Below are 17,929 nucleotides of genomic sequence, written 5' to 3' on the forward strand. Positions count from 1 at the left end.
ATATTTCATAGGACACTTTTAAAAATTCTTGCTCGAAAACACATTGGAGCCAGAAAAGATGCTCAAGGCATGCAGTTATTTGGAGAAATTATTTTATTTATTTTTTATTGCTGAAGCTTCCTCAACTAATGCGTATGTTGGAAAGAGGTTCACAAGGTCATGGAGAACTATTATCGAGCTTGCCCTTTTTAGGACAGCCTGTGGTGTTATTTTCAGAGCAGGACCTTTTTATACTGCATACACTTCCAACACTGACATATATTTATCCAACTCTAGAACTCCCAGTAAAACAACTATGCTAGAGAAGACTCAAAATATATAAACCATGGTATAAAGGTTGTCTGTAGAATCCCCTCCCTCCATTTTTTTTAAATCAAATTCCTCGCCTCAGTCTGTAATATTTAGTTAGACTGGAAAGAGAGAGAAAAAGAGAAAGAGAGGGAAAGAGAGAGCACTGTCCATAGAGATAGAAATCACTGTCCAAGAACCATTCTCAGTATCTCAAGTAGAAACAAGAGGCAGACTGAGTTGTCTAGCTGGCAAACTATTATTTTTGTGGGGACAAAAAGCAGAAAGGACAAGGTCTTAATGCTGACCTTGTACAGTTTTTTTTTCCTTCCCCCCCCCTCCCCCCCCCCCCCCCCCCCCCCCCGAGGTTATCTGCATTCCACTGGGCAACCAGAGTCTTATAGAGAAAATGCAGACTAGCTATTATCCAGAAAATTACTATTTCATTAATTTTTGACAACATTTTAATTGGGTTTTCAGAATATAGTTTTCTTCTAAAACTAAGGACTCAGATGAAAATGACCCAGAAGATCTTGATTAATAACATGTCCTCCTAGGCCAAGGGAGACAGCCTGAAGACCATGCTATCCCTGAAGTTGACATCCCGCTTCCTAAGGGATGTCAACTATTGTTTTTTTTTGCAAATGCAATTCCCTGTCATTCCCCTCCTCAGTCTTCCATGAAAATCCAAAATGGCTTAGTTTGTTCTGACATGGAAGAACAACAAAATATTAAAAATGTTGACTTTTTTAAGGAAATCTAACTCCTGTGCTTCCAAGAGGTCTTGGTTGTGCATTTAAGTATTTCATGCTCAATTGTTTAAAGATCTGGATTAAAACACCTCTTATCTGCACCAACCAGTTGATCCCAGCTGTGCTTAAAGAACACAGTATAATTATTAGTTTTACAATTTAGTCACCATATTGTGTTTAGGATGTCTTGCCATTACTCTTGCTGAAGCTTTTCTCTGTATTCTAGTAGAAGCTCCTCTTTGTGCCGATATTTTTTATGTGCACTGGGACAAGCATAAGAACCAAAAGATTTTCAGAGTGACCTGTCTGTATTAGTCTTTAGTTTATCAAGACTCTTGGGCATTAGCCTTTATTTTAAGGACTGATGACAGGATGATCTTCCCGTCTGGTACAGTGCACATGGTTCTATTCATTACTTTATTATCAGCTCTAATAGTATGTCTTCTCAAAAAAAAATAAAGGGTGTACTAGTAACATATGTATGCATGCCTATACTGACTTGAATCAGACCGGGTAAGAATAAGCAGTGAGGCTGAAGCACTGGTTGACCAAACCATGAATTATCCACAGACGGGATTCTATGGGAAATGCGTTGGTTGCTAGCAAATGCTTAAGTTCAAACTGCTGTATTTTCCCTACTAACATTAGATTAACTTGGACGTGTTAGCACAATATAATTTTTTTAGGCATATACTGAGGTAATTGTTTCCTGCAACAGATACTTAACCTATGTTCTGCTACTTTTTCTGTACCCATTTGTAACACCAGTTTTGTAAACTAAGATTTGTGTCCCTGAAAGAAACAAAATGATGCACTAAATTAAACTCCAATGGTTAGCTGAAGAGCTGGTGTGATTAAGTATAAGGAAAGCAAAGAGAAGTCCATACACGATATATAGCACCTTAAATTCCTTGCTAGAGTAGAACTTCTCTGTTCATTGTTCAGCTTTTGTAGCTATTAACTAAAAAAAAAAAAAAAGAGAGACTTTCAAACACCTGTATTTATTCCTACTGAATTCACAGGTTTCAGAATATATTCTATTCAAAGCCACTGGTATCCAAGCCTACTTATATTTAATGAAACCAGATTTTTTTTAAGGGTGTGTGACAAAAGTAAAAATGGAAGCTTTCTTGTTTGTTTCCTTCCCAGATAAAGGTAATTCCCCATGCTTCATATGGGAAGCACATCACCTGCATCAAGGAACAACATAATGACAAATCTGCATTCCATTCTCTCAGCCATCCAGTACTACTCATTATCTTCTCAGCACATAATTATGTGGCAGGAGAGTAAAACTCAGATGAACACTTTTGACACCTCAGCCAATCCCTCATTCTGTTTATAGTGGGCTTTCACATTATCTGTATGTTCAAATCTTAAGTCTAAAGTAAGTCTAAAATACTGTTTGTGAGAGTAGAGAAAAAGGATGTAATTGAAAAGTTCATCATACTGCAATTTTCAATATAATATGCAGTAAGAATGGAAAAGGCAAGTGGCAAATAATAATAATAATAACAAAAATTCAATCAACAAACCAGAAAGCTTTCTGAAGGAACTCAACAATAAGCAACAGCTAGCTACCATTTAAGAAAACAAAAGGTGGGTACCTCATTTTAAAATAGAAGAAAAGTAGCATTTGCTTGCTTCCTCAAAGTGAGATATCTACCCTGAGGCTTCAAGAATTGTCCACATTTACTTGCATAGAACAATCCCTTTGATTCAGTAAAAACCATTGCAATATAACAGATACATCAACAAGAGTTGAGGCAACTCCTCTCTCCATCAAAATATATTCTAGCTTTCTAAATTAGATTCAGAATTGTTTTCCGCTGTCACTTTGCTTTCAACTTCCAGTTTTCTTCTTATAGTACTTATTTCACTATACAAGACAAAATTGATAAGGTCTTCAGATGTCTGACTCAGTTCCCAAAAACTTTATCCAAAATGCCAGTAGCCTGTATCTCCTTTTCATTTGTGGGAGTAACAGAGGATTGTAACCTTTCTTAGAAAGCCCTGTGTATCTGGCATTAAATCCTTACAAGTATTCTAATGATAGACAGGCTAGGACTTAGATAGCATTAAATTCTTTTTTGTACGTAATGCTTTGTTTAAGTCAAACAGAAAATAAATTCATGACGACTTACTATTTGCTTAGTCTTAGCCATTGATAGATACTAAAATATTTATTTATTTTAACAGCAAAGCCAGATTTTGGTAGTTCCCCTACTATATGCACAATAGATCAAAGTTGCTTGCACTGTAATTGTTGTCCAATTAAGTGATGTCCCTGGATTAAAAATTAAAGAGGAACTGTAATTAGTTTGGACCATACTGTCTATTGTTTCTTTTTTTTTTTTTTTTTTTTGGGGTGTGTGTGTGTGGGGTGCGTGCAAGTCCAAAATAAACCTGGGCATCTGGGATGATCTGCAGAGCTTTTTTTTAATTTTATTTTTATTTTTTAGTTTTTTTAGCAATCTAACTGATCTACTTTTTCTGGCGATCATGAAGATTTCTCCTTATTCTGATGATTGGTGAGAGGTTTTTTTTCTGGATACAATGTATATGATTTATGTTCCTTTACTGCATTGGTAAAATCCTTTAAATTCTCCCTCCAGAGACCAATATGGTTACAGAAAAGAATACTGCCTGGTGCCATAATGGCATGGGAGAGAAACTAAAGCAGGTGGGCGCCCCACAGCAGTGCTCATAGCAAAGCAACTAAGAATAGTAATAGTGGAGCAGCACATCTGCTGTTGACTTTGCTGTAACATAACCTTTCTAAAGCTAGCTTCAAATGTACCTTGTGACTTGGTTTGTATCCTTCTCTTCATTTTTCCCCCCTTTTTTTCCTGAAGTATAATTGTGGTACCAGCCTAAAGGGCTGAATCTGAATCTCCAAGCACAGCACCCAGTATGTCTATCTGACTGATCATCAGAAAGCAGAGTGGCAATGGGAGGCAAAGTCACTGGCTTTGAATGTTCTAAGAAGGCCTTTTTTGTACAGAGATTAAGCTATTATGAAATATTTACGGTCACTTCTGCAAGTGCTTTATTGTCTGTTGGATATGTACTTAGAATTTGCTTAACCAATATCATATCAGCATATAATCTGCCATCAGCCTTATGATGCAGAAGCTAGTGAGTATATGCCACCAGTTAATTTTTGTTCTTAAATAAAGCTTTTTATACTTATGCCTTATCATTAGCATTGTGTGCATAATTTCTTTACAACCACATCATATTTACATGATCCGGCTGTACTTATTGCATGCAGTTCTGTGAGAATTTCATTTGATGTAATATGAATATAATCCACTTGGAAACCCTCAGTACATAAAATAAAGTAGTTATAACGATATTATGAGGGACCCTCCCAATTGATTAAACTTTTAAGTGAAATCTAACATAAATCCTCTACTAAAAATTACTATAAGTGGAAGAAAATGTCCTAAAATGCAGATATCTGAAGACTTTCTTCAACCCTTGTCCTGTTTCAAGCTGGGACCGCAACCTGCTTAATTTGTCACTGCAACCAGTGGCCACTGCAGAAACTGCAGAATGGTTTTGCAATAATTATTTTGTACTTTGACATGAGTTAGATATAAGGGTCAAAGAAATTAACACTAGAATACCATTTAATCTAGCACATTAATCTTTTTTAACTCATCTGATTTTATAATTAAACTGAATATTCAATCTGCCAACCCTTCAGAGTATCTAATCTTTTTGTGCAATTTTAGCATTTTTTGTTTTTATTTAGGGAGAAGTTTATTATCAGGAAGCATGTCACTGAGCTGTTAATGTAATCAATTCAATTTCACTTTCAAACCATTCTTGTACTTTACTTTACAAAGTAGAAAATTAGATATGATTAGATAATTATTATAGTTTGGTTAGACTGCGTGCAATTTGCAGTGCTACCAGGAACGTTAAACAATGTTATTCTGCAAAACATTATTTTAGGGTCTAAAAACAAACTAGAGACATGGCAAATAAAGAAGCCTAAAGAATGGTATGACAAAAGCCTTGATCTCTGTATTGCTGGTTCCATTTTGGCCGATATTAATAGCAGCTGAAAAATTATCACTGGGATATGCAGTGGCTGACTGCAAGTGTTTGAATCTGGGGTCTCACAAAATTTCCAGTTGCAAAAATTCTAGCGTTAAGGCTACTGCATGTAACAACAATTTGCATCACCAGAGAACAAAAGTATGGCATAGCCAGGACACTAGTATAACTTAGTAGACCTAACTGGGGTTCTCTTTTTGCTCAGCAAGGAAATGAGATAAGCCAGGTAACGTGGAGCCTGCTGCACGCTAGAAGATAAAGCAATCCACTCCCTGAGCTATAACTTCACAAAACAGAAAGTACCAGAGAAAATAAGTTTTCTTTTAAATCACAGATGACACCAAAGGTTACAGAGGAATAACATCTCATAAACACCACAATGAGTATACTTTTCCACAAAAATGTTGTAACACTTTCGCACCACTGGACAGCAATGACATTTAATGAGTCATACCACAAGTATGGAAATGCCTGTAAAAGTTGCTCTTGCAAGCCTGTAAACATAGTTTTGTGAAAATGTTGTGACCATTTCTGAACATGGAATTGTACAGCAGACTTGGGTACCTGATGTCCCAGTCTATTGTTTGAAAAAAAAAAAAAAGACTACTGGTAAACATTAAAGGTTGAAATCAACAGTATGAAAATACAAAGAGTAAACAAGAATTGTTTCTATCTTTCCACAAAAGGTTATAAACAGATGTAAAGTATAAAATACTACATTTTAAGTAAGTAGACTGCATAAATTCCTCAGGCTAGGGAAGACTACCGGTACATAGAAGTCTTTTGTGTTGGTACTTTTCTCCAGCAGCTCCATTTTATCTTTTGAGGGAAGTTCCTAGTCTTCCTTCTACCATGTGTGTATTTTTTGAGTGATACGAATCACTCAAATGATTCACATACAAATTTTTACTGTTGCCAAATTCAACAAACTTCAGGAAAACAATATATTTCAACAAAAACTTACATAAATTCTGCATTTGGGTTATACCGAGCAATTATTAATAATCTATTATGTTTAAGAAATGCTGTTTCTAGTTCAAGAAATGTTAAATACAGGAAAAGATCCAGCACCTGAGTCTGTCAAGCTGGTTCACTAATGGAAGTTGTTATTCTGAAGAATTCAGACATCATTAAAGGTGAGAATAATACAACAGTCATGTTCCTTTCTCCTTCTTTTTCTCCTGTTCTTTACATTAAAACAGAAGTCAGAGAAGGATATGACCTCACTTGCAGCCTACTTTCCTCTTTTGCCAATGCAGACTTGTTCTTTATAATAATATCCACTTCTGAGAGTCTGTCTTTAAAATATTCTGATGGTTTTTCCTTTTTTAATTTTGATATATCACTTTACAGTCTAACAGCTCCCTGTTAGTAAGGTTTTCTTGATAGTCAGACTGAAGATCTCTCTCATAATTCATTCCTTTAACTGTAAATTTCTTTATTCAGATTCAATTCTATTTATGCCACACCAGACTGCACTGTTCCTCTGCTATTATAATGTCATGTTTTGAGCTAAAGTCTAATTTTTTTTCTTTCAATTATTTCTCTTACTGAAAGGCAAAATCTTAAACTGAAGTGAATACCTACAATACAAATTACTTTTGCCCCAGAATATGTTTGCAAATCTCTGAGGTTTATCTTATTTTCTGTATGTTTTCGTACGTCTTCAGAAAAAAGAAGCAATGTCTTTTTGTTTTCCTTGGTATTTACACCACCTACGTATTCATTGCCACTCCTTAAATTGATTAGCAATGCCTGCCTTCTCTTCTAGGCTACTGAAGATATTAAGAAAACTCACAACTCTACATTATGCAAAAAATACTGTAATAAGACAATTTGTCCTCTTCATACTTTAATACCTTGAGTTTCCTTAGTTTATTCTTCCTCTGCCTGTAGACCATTCCTATCAAAACTATTGAAGTTTTCAAGAATTATGTTTATCTTCCTATGCTCCTTTTAAGCTCGGGACTACTACTTAGTCTCAGTTTGACTGTTTTCTCGAGGGCGGTACTGTGTCTCAGCATTTTTCCAGTTTACAGTAACATCAAATTAGACTTTACTTGCAAGTATTGCAGTTATGGCCTGACATTTACACAGTCTCATTTTCCTTTCCTTTTCACATTTTCAATTGAGTTGTTAAATATAATTCACAATTACATATGGCAATTCAAACCTACAAATGAAACTTTTTTTTTGATTTAAAGCAAAGTCAATGTTAATTTTAAATCATTGCAAAAAGTTAGAAAAAGTACAAGTCTCATTTTTCTGTCACTGCAACTGTAAATACAGCTTGCTCCTTAAGGAATGATCAAAATGAATCAACTGTCTAAAATTCCAGACTATGAAGGCAAAATTATTTCTCAAAATCACAGGCAATTCACAATTCCTCATGATTCTTACAATTTGCATGCTCTATACTGACCCAAATTGAGTATAGCAGCCATAAATAGTTTGCATATAATGCTGTGAAAACATTTGTGGACAAAGACACCTCCAAAGTCACACCTGACTTAAAAAGCCCCCAGAGAATGGGGACACACAATACAAAGCTACCTGAATGGATGTGAGTCACTTTAACAGAACAAGGACTACCTGAGCTGACTCCACATACAGAAACTTTATTACCACCATGGCATAACTTTCAACATGCTCTACCATGCCTGCATTGCCAGTATCCAAACCTCCATTACTGGAATAGAGAAAAGTTCACTGACACTGAATTGGTGACAGAATTAAGCAAACAAACCATTCAACGATTAAACTTTCCCTCTCCCCCTTCAGTATGTACTTCATCACTGCACTAGGAATCTTTGTCAAGCTCTCTAATATATAGCTCAATGCACTTTATCTGCATTAGGAATGTCTCTGTCACAAATACAACCGTGTGGTTTCATTTACTGTAATGCTGTCAGTAGAGTAAAGTCTAAGAGAAAAAAAGTACTTGTATTTCCTGCCATTCCTCTAATCTTAAATTTCAGGACTAAAATGTCCTCAAACAATGAAATAAATCTAGAAGGAATTAAATTAAATAATGCACTGTAAACACTTACAGTCCATAAATCTGTGGAGCAATTTCCAGTCGGTTCAGATGCATGTACAGCTCAATATCATGTTTCTTCAGCAGCTGATCCTGAATTTGATTTACTTTAGTTACAATAGCAATAGACGGGCCTAAGTCCTGCGGCCTTGCAAATGGCATAGGTGTAATCATCACATCTTTCTCCTGCAGACACAAAAAAGAGGAAAAAAACCAACATCCTTTATTATTTAATTATGTGAAAGAAATTTATTTCCTTACTATCACTGGCTTTCAAATAAACACAAAAACACCAATAGCCTGTTTTTTTCCAGCAAAAGAGTAATGTCAAGTGTCTGCTTCTGGGGCACCTGTTGTGGGATTCCCCTTCCTGGGTGTTCCACGGTTTACTCCCTCCTTCTCCAAGTCCAATTTACGTACCTGCTTTACTTTTCACACTTTGACAAAGTGTTGACAGCTTTATTTTATTTTTATTTAGTACCTGTCAGTCCAGATAAATGTGTATGAATGGTAACACTGGAGAGAATATATGCCCTTAGAGGACAATAAATTGCATACCAAATAGCAAATAACTATTTTTTGAACAACACTTTCTCAACAGGCTTCTCTTGCTCAGAAAATCAAGTGGCTCATAATCTTCACAACTTTAATAAAGCATCAGAAAACCTTTAAAACCAAAGAAGAGTGCGATGAACCTCAGGACTAGGATGCAGCTGGCTGGACTGAAAGGTTGTGCTAACTATGTCATGATCTGTCACGTGACACACACAGGTGAAAACCGAGGAAGAAAACTACTATATTAGCATACTGGAATGTGATATGATTTTAAATTTGTTCTTTTTGCAGAAGAGTGAATTGTTATTGAAAAGAAGTAGAATGCTAGAAAGAAATGCAGCAAATAATTAACTCTACTAAACAGGAAATTTGTAAAAATGAGGGTGAGGAATAAAAAAGAACAAATCAGACCTAACAAGAGAAAGACAGGGGAAAAGCAAATGGAGAATTAACCTGTCCAGAACAATGCTGAAGTTACAGAAGAGGAAAAATTGAAACAGTTTGAAGAGAGATTTTGCAAAGACTTTCTTTCAATTTGTCACCTTGACCCTCAGATCTGAAAGCTTCACTTTAAAAAAATAGTTATTATTTTTCTATACTGTTGCTCAGTATATTGACTGAGAAGCATTATTAAAGTCAAAGGGTTAATACTTTCAGATGACTTCATTACTTCTAAAATTGTTGAAAGACATTCACTTGGGTAAATTCAGTGAAGAGCGTATTATTTCCAACACTCAATAACAAAGAAAGTATTTTTTGTTGTACAAACTATTCCCAAGGTTGTTTCCTGTAGTTATAGACCCTCTTTAGTCCCATTCTCTATCATCATTTTAAGAGGAAGAGATGTAACCATATTTAACAATTATTTCTAACACTGTTTAATATTAAAAAGGGCAGTGAACATTTAATAATTTCTACCCAAATTCAATAAAAATAGTTTTTTGTTAATCTCTTCTGTTTGAAAGATTTTTTCTTAATTATTCCATTTCTGCACTGCAAAAAATACTGTATGGTGCTGAGCAGTGATTTCAGGTAAAATGTTTTTATTTAAGGATCTGATAAATTACATCTTGAAATCTGTGTAATTGTTGCTTTGCTATGGCAACTTCAGCAAAGGGACTGATCTGTCTATTACAGTACAGTGGTTTTGCCATGCTGCTGTGGTAGCAAAAGATATTCAATTCAGATGCCCTAGCAAATCACTTGACCAAAATTCCCTCACAGACTGTCAAATAAAGCTCACTGAAATGGCATTGTTTCATTCAAAAAAAACCTCTTCTGTTCTGCCAAACAGAAATTTAAAATAAAACACCTAGCATCTTAGGGGCTATGATGAAATACTGCCTATTACTTAAATACTGAAATTCTTTATAGCTGCAGTTGAGAAAGGATATTTCTCCTCCTTTTTTTATTATTTACTTTTTAATTAAGTAAACAGTTGTTTTTCAGTTGTTAATTATAAGCAGAGAAGAATATACAGACTGAACAGTTCTATGATGGAAAGCGTGATAATAGCTATGTAGAACATGTGAATCATGGGTTGTATGTAAAGAAGGCATATTTGAATAAGCATTTGAAGAAATATTGAAAGAATGACCTTCATGAAAGAGCCACTTCATATTCAAATAAAACAGATTCATCAAATTTAGCATATAAGGCAAAAAACATACAGAGAAAGTAAATGCAAGTCTACTGTGATGTTAATTAAATCAAATGCATCTGTGAGTCTGAAAAGAGGATTTCAATTCCCTTTTCTAAGAAGAGAGAAAAGTAAGAGTGTTGACTCTGATGCAAGATCATCAGAAACTAGTGGTACTAGCCACTAAGAGGAAGGGCTCACCAGAGCAAATGGAGATAAACCATCTCTTGCTTAGAGATGGTTAACAAGCTGCAGAAACCCTGAATTTCCTGCAATGTCAACAAATAAATTAGGTGTCCTAAACCTCCCCTTTCACCCCCAAAATGTAAAGAATAAATGCTCCAAATAATTTGAAGTAAAAACACTTAGATTTTCTGTCAGATTTGAAAGAGGAAAGAAAATAAGGTGCTTTTTTTGTTTTGTTTTCTTTTGTTTTGTTTTCCGAGCAGCGCTACAGGCTGGGACATGAGTGGTTAGAAAGCTGCCTGGCAGAGAAGGACCTGGGAGTACTGGTTGATAGTCGGCTGAATATGAGCCAGCAGTGTGCTCAGGTGGCCAAGAAGGCCAACAGCATCCCGGTTTGCATAAGAAACAGTGTGGCCAGCAGGGCTAGGGAAGTGATTGTCCCCCTGTACTCAGCTCTGGTGAGGCCGCACCTCGAGTACTGTCTTCAGTTTTATGCCCCTCGCTACAAGAAGGACATGGAGGTGCTTGAGAGAGTTCAGAGAAGGGCAACAAAGCTGGTGAGGGGTCTGGAGAACAAGTCTTACGAGGAGCGGCTGAGGGAGCTGGGATTGTTCAGCCTGGAGAAGAGAAGGCTCAGGAGCAACCTTATCACACTCTACAGGTACCTTAAATGATGCTGTAGCGAGGTGGGGGGTTGGTCTATTCTCCCACGTGCCTGGTGACAGGACGAGGGGGAATGGGCTAAAGTTGCGCCAGGGGAGGTTTAGGTTGGATATTAGGAAGAACTTCTTTACTGAAAGGGTTGTTAGGTGTTGGAATGGGCTGCCCAGGGAAGCGGTTGAGTCACCATCCCTGGAGGTCTTTAAAAGACGTTTAGATGTAGAGCTTAGTGATATGGTTTAGTGGAGGACTTGTTAGTGTTAGGTCAGAGGTTGGACTCGGTGATCTTGGAGGTCTCTTCCAACCTAGATGATTCTGTGATTCTATATCCAGAGCATACTACTTAGATAATTACTAAACCCAGTGCATTTGAATACGTCTCTTTGTTTTTGAATTAGAGAGCTGGGGCCTAGTCTGAGTTTGCTTGGCTTTTCTTCATATAGAGAGCAAACAGTTAACAGTGAAGGGACAAAAACATACTGCCCTCCTTTTATGCAGAACTTCTGCAACTGTTCTTCACTTGAACTTGCAAATAATTTATCTGTCCTGCTCCTTTCACCCTCTGACAGGACAACAACGGTCAGGCAGCATGGCATAATATCTTATGTTTGAATCTGAAGGGCCAGCAATGCTCTCCTTTCTAATGAAGAAGTGCAGGATTCTGCCTCCTCTGAACACAGCCAGAAGTGATCTGAACTGATAACTGAAATACCTTCAGTTATTTGGAGGCTGAAGTGATCTGAACACTCATGTAAGCAGAGGAGAAAGGCAGATAATAGTTTGTGTTAGCAGCAAGCTGGGGAGCTGAGGGTAGAGACTGTGGTGAGGCTGATGGGCAGCAGGCACAAGGTTCTGTGAAGCCTTCTGCAGTAAATACCAATTACATAATTGCATGATGATCAAGGCCAAGTGCAAGATCCTGTATCTGGGCCAGGGCAATCCCACACACAAATACAGGCTGGGCAGAGAATGGATGGAGAGCAGCCCTGAGGAGAAGGACTTGGAGGTTCTGGTGGATGAAAAGATCGACATGAGCTGGCAAGGTGTGCTTGCAGCCCAGAAAGCCAACCATATCCTGGGCTGTGTTAAAAGAAGCGTGGCCAGCAGGGCAAGGGAGGTGATTGTCCCCCTCTGCTCTACTCTTATGAGACCCCACCTGGGCCACTGTTTTCAGCTCTGGGGTCCCCAGCCCAAGAAGGATATGGACCCGTTGGGAGTGGGTCCAGAGGAGAACCACAAAGATGATCAAAGGGCTGGAGTACCTCCCCTATGAAGACAGGCTGAGGGACTTAGGGTTGTTCAGCCTGGAGAAGAGAAGGCTCCGGGAAGACCTTACAGTGGCCTTCCAGTACCTACATGGGGCCTATAGGAAAGCTGGGAAAGCTGGGGAGTCACATGTAGGGATAGGACAAGAGGTAATGGCTTTAAACTTAAAAAAAAAAAAAAAAAAAAAAAAAAGGGAGGATTTACATTAGTTATAAGGAGGAAATTCTTTACTATGAGGGTGGTGAGGCACTGGACAGGTTGCCCAGAGAAGCTGTGGATGCCCCATTCCAGGAGATGTTCAAGGCCAGGCTGGATGGAGCTTTGAGCAACCTTGGTGGGAGGTGTTCCTGCCCATGCCAGGAGGTTGGAACTAGGTGGTCTTTAAGGTCCATTCCAACCCGAACCATTCTGATTCTATGATGGACAGCTTATGTCATCTTTCCAATAACACACCTGTAAGAAATTAGCCAGCATGGGAGGTGAGTAAAGGTCCACAGCCAATTTGAGAGCCCATGGGAAGTAGTTAGGGACAGAAAAATTTCCTTATTTCACTCTTAAATGCCCTCTGTGTTCATCATTGGAAGTAATCCATTAGAAACAAGTTACTGAATTCTTTTCTGCTTCTCTATTGTATGGCTATTTCTTACTATTGTTTCATACCCATTTCAATGTTTTCTTGGTCACATGCCAGAATGTGGAGAAAAAAGAAAGGAATCCACTAAGTATGTCTAATCTCCTACAAGAAAAGCACTCAAGTTATGATAACATTGCCTTAATGTTAAATGCCAGTCTACAGGAACCTTTTGCATAAACATACCCATTTATCTTTGAAACTAATCATAAAAACCTGTTACTGTATGAATTCACAGTCTGTGCATGTTCCATCAGTTGGCACACATCTGCAATGTGTACATTATTCAGGTTTATTCTAGTTGAGTGTAACTTCAGCTTGACCATGCATAAGTCTGATGACTCAAGAGACCTGTATTTTTAAAATTTTCTTGATTATAGGCATAAGACCTTATATAGAAATCTCAACATTAGAATCTTTCAACCTATTTGAGCTTGTAAAATGACGAGACTCAGTAGTCACCCAGATTAGTCTTTATACCATTAATTGTCTGTGGGTTTATCGTCACCATTACAAAATTAAAAGACAGAGTCTTACACACTGGTTTAAGTGTCAAAAGATTCTGATTATCAAAACCAACACCTGCCTCATGATTTGGTGCACACCATGAAGAAGTTTGGTGAATGACTAGAGAGCATATGATATGTCTGCTGTCTCTTCTCAAGCAATTTGGTTGAGAAAATGATGATACATTTAGTCAGTTGAAATCGCTCCAAAAAATGTCATCGAACTGGTATGAAAGGAACAGCCCAAACAGAAAGATGGTCAAATGAACTAATACAACTAAGCTGTCAAAATGTTTAACTAGAAATGATTCACAGTGTCTCTGCCTAAAGCACAGAAGCTAAGTGGACAACATGATACTGTGCCCATGCCTATCCTCACTACATATTGACTTGCCACATGGGACAAAACACCTGTTTTCTTTTTGTGAGCTTCTTAGTCTTGGCAAACATTTCATGAGTGTATGGGCTCAGCCATCCACTGTTACCATGAAATACAAATGATCAACCCTGAAGGGATGTGGTTTGCAGTAAGAAAAAGACGTACAGCTCAGAGATTTGCTATACTATTTAAAGGAGAGCACCAGATTCACCTGTAAGAACAATTTAAATATGGATACCAGTGGAACAGAGCTGAAAATTTTAGATCAAGTATTAGGAACAAAATCACCAAATCCTGCCACACAACATTACTGAACACAACATGAATTGGAATGGCTGGTATTTGATACTAATACAACTTATATATTCATGCATTTAGGAGACAAATGCTACGGCAGTAAAGAGAGGCTAGGACATAGCACAAGTATAAATGTGGACAGATTTCTCTCATTAACCACTAGGGAATGCCGTAGCTGGAGCAGCTCCTCTAATGGCAATTGGGAGTAATGGAACCAACTGTTAGAGGCTATAAAATGTAACATGTATCTCAGAGCACATGCTTTCATTGCTTCATTTGTGAAGACTCAGACTTTATTATGTAGCCAACCCTCAAAGTCATGATTGTAAAAGGCACACGCACAAGAAAGGATTATTAAAGATTATACATGTTTGCAAAGAACAAGAACAAACAACCAGATATTAATCCATGTACTGTGCATAGTTAATTTTTTATGCCATGAAAGGACTAGAAAGGGTAATGTAAACTTTCACCTTCTACCCAAGCACTGTAAATCTGTAAGTCAACCTAGTTATTTCCTGGAATAAAAATCAGCCTCAGACTTCACCACCTCTGTCACAGAAATTGGAACAAATATGCTTGAATACACTGAATTCTGAAAAGTTACACTCAAGAGAAACATCTTGCAGCTTTGTTGTTAGAATAAAAGTGACTATGTAATAAGTTCATAAAATTTGTATCACTTACACTTTATCTGTAGTTACTGAAAACTATGTAAAACTCAAATCTAAATAGTAATTTATAACTGTAGATAGCTCTGGCCAAGATACCAACACTCCATGTCTATAAAATATATACACAGATACATTTAAACATTTAAATAAAATAGAAACTTTTATGTGAGACTTGGATGAACAACATGTTTTTCAACAGAGAGGCAAAATCGCCTCTAAAACTAGCACTCCCTAATTACAGTTTGCAAGTATAGGTTTTGGTGCATACATGTGGGCATCCAAAAATGACCAAATTCTTATTAATTTATTTTTGACTCTACTTGCCCTATGGTCTGTGAAAAATGCTGAAATAAATCAGGTTGGAACTTAGTCTGGAGACCAACTCTTTTAGTATATAATACACTGAAAGTCCATATTACACCTGTAATATGGCTGTTTTGCTAGACCCTTCTACATACACCCCATCACAAAAAATCATTTTTCAGAATTAAAGAAGAAAAGCATAAAAAGGGAAAGAGACAGGAAGAAAGCAGAAAAAAAGAAAATCTTGAACATTAGACTGAGGCAAAACAGACAGGGAACTGTCAAGTCTGCCATGTGTGAAAAATGGTTACAGGCAAGGACTAGATGGTCCTTGCAAAGAGTTCAGAGAGGGCAAGGAAAAAAAAAATAGTAAAAAAAAGGTTCTGTAAAACTAAACACAGAAAAGGTTTTTCCATACCGAGAAACAAAATGCTAAATACAATGGCATCTGTACAGCTACACTGGTGATTTAAGGGGCACAGACATTCCTTCGGAATATCCTCAGGCCAAGAAGAAAAGAGGGGAAAAAAAGCATCATCATCAACAAAAAAGAGGTGGCATCAGCACGAAGTCACAGAAGGATGAACCCTGACCTACGATGGGCAACCTCTGAACAAAATTTTGGTTTCACATCAAATTGTTTATATTGAAAACGGTTTAAACCAATTCAAGCCTCAATATATTAAACACTATGTATTTATTTAACATGCCATTAAAGCAAGTTTGGGGCACTTACATGTGTCTATGACAAGCAATCTTTTGACTGCTATACAAGAGTGTCTCTCATAAACAGGAGAATAATTTTCTTCTGTACGTGTGGCTTTTGATATCAACGTGATCTTTCAACAGACAGGAACTGCCAACTGACTTTCCACAAGTGCTTATGACCTAATTTTGAAAAACCTCTAAAGAACTTAATTTTAACTCGGTGGAACCCGCTTTAACCAAATTGTTTAAGAGAACAAACGTTATCATCTTCACATTACTTCAATCACATTAAAAACCACATTTGCTTAAGAATAGAATAAATGCATTTTAGAGTAATATTTACCTTCTGACTGTCATGTTCAAAAGTTGAAAACCAATGTTCTGCAGTCTTCATAAGACATGTGAACATTGCACTGAAAGGGGAAAACCCAGAAACTTGGTGTTAAATAATGTATTACAAATAAGAGTAAATTAAATGTAAAGGAAGTTGTTAAAACTTACTAGGCATCATGTTCCAGATATTCAGGATTCAAAAGGACTTTCATTTCCTCACTGAAAAAATCAACAGCAAACAATCCAAATGTGAATGTTTGTTTTTGGTCAGTGCTCTGCATGTACTATTATGTATTTATAAGCCAACTTTCATACAAAGTGCAAATGAGAAGACTAGCCTTTTTAATTAAAAAGAGCAACTCCATTGAACAAATGAAGTCTTTCCTTTTTATAAAGATCAAAAACAAATTAGCTGCCTTGTCTGCACTACAATGAAGTAACCATCTAATTACTCCAAATAACAAATTACTGAATGTCACAATGTATTATTTGAATATGCTTGATCTACAATAATTGATTGCTGCACAATCTATTACTGTTTGTCCAAAACAACAAAAAAATGGTTACTGGTCAAATATGCAGTATCAAAACATTAATTTATTTTGTTTTATTAGCCTGTATTTTTATTGTACTTTAACAGCAATTTATCAGTGACAGCACCTCTTTTCCATCTACTTTGTTCTTTGGCTCTACTTTTTCAGTGGCACTGGAACAGAATGCTGTGTGTAACACATGCTTATTTGGAGTTACTTTGCACTGAAGGGCATCTTCTAGGTAATTTCAGGATATCTGAAGATGTACCCTGACTAAAACACACACTTGTAAATAAATTCCATCCTTATGCTAATACTGCCTTTGGACAATCACATTGAGGGGTGCTAAAGAGGTTATGATACATAGCACATATAATTAAATTGGCTTTTATTCACTGCTAGACTCCACAAGCAATGACAAAAAAGACAAATGAAAAGAAATTGATTAAATATCACTAATGATTCAAACAGGCAACTAGTTTACTTATTTTTAAAAGCTTTACATATAAGGCAAGAAAAAAGCATCTGAATTCAGTTCACAATCATATGTGATGTAGTATTTTATACATGCGTATAAACATGTGCACGCACAGCTTGGCTGTATTGAGAATCAATACCTAAACTTAATGTTACTACCAAGACAAAACATAGGCAGGTATTGCAGCTACAACATTGCAGGGTAATGAAAGGAATATCAATCACAACAATGCATCTACATTGATTATTTTAAGATACAAGGAAAGAAAGTTGTTAATGTGTCCATTTTAAGACTGTATTTTTCTACTCTGCTTCCTCTCTGCAATGACAAAAACTAAAGCATTCTTGGCAATAACAAACAACGAGGTAAAACATTAAGATTTTCCTTTAGGTTTGCTGTGTTCACTTTTTCCTATAGCTAATTGCTGTGAATTGGCCAATGTCTACACTAAAACCTCCTTCCAGATGCTGTAGTAGGGAAGACAAAATAAGGACATTCCCATAAAAGCAAGAGGATGCAACATTTTCTCAAGTTAATTTATTAGTTATAAACAAATAATTAAAGAACATATTTATAAGTTCAAGCCCAGAAAACTCTGTATTTTTTTAAAGAAGCAAATTTTTAAGATTATATAAA

At 36.6% G+C, this 17,929-nt stretch overlaps 1 protein-coding gene across 4 annotated transcripts in view; it reads right to left on the minus strand.

Moving 5' to 3' along the window:
• The window catches only part of TBC1D5 (TBC1 domain family member 5), a 320,152-nt gene that overhangs the window by 112,126 nt on the left and 190,097 nt on the right, over positions 1 to 17,929 (minus strand). For all 4 annotated transcript variants that reach the window (XM_040546783.1, XM_040546784.1, XM_040546786.1 and 1 more), the window contains 3 exons: positions 16,451 to 16,501; positions 16,293 to 16,362; positions 8,159 to 8,331 (listed from right to left, as the gene is read on the minus strand). In XM_040546783.1, the coding sequence (XP_040402717.1) occupies positions 8,159 to 8,331; positions 16,293 to 16,362; positions 16,451 to 16,501 (294 nt within the window). The remainder of the gene's footprint in view (positions 1 to 8,158; positions 8,332 to 16,292; positions 16,363 to 16,450; positions 16,502 to 17,929) is intronic.

The sequence above is a fragment of the Cygnus olor genome, chromosome 2 (genome assembly GCF_009769625.2).
Source record: "Cygnus olor isolate bCygOlo1 chromosome 2, bCygOlo1.pri.v2, whole genome shotgun sequence".
Lineage (NCBI taxonomy): Eukaryota > Metazoa > Chordata > Aves > Anseriformes > Anatidae > Cygnus > Cygnus olor.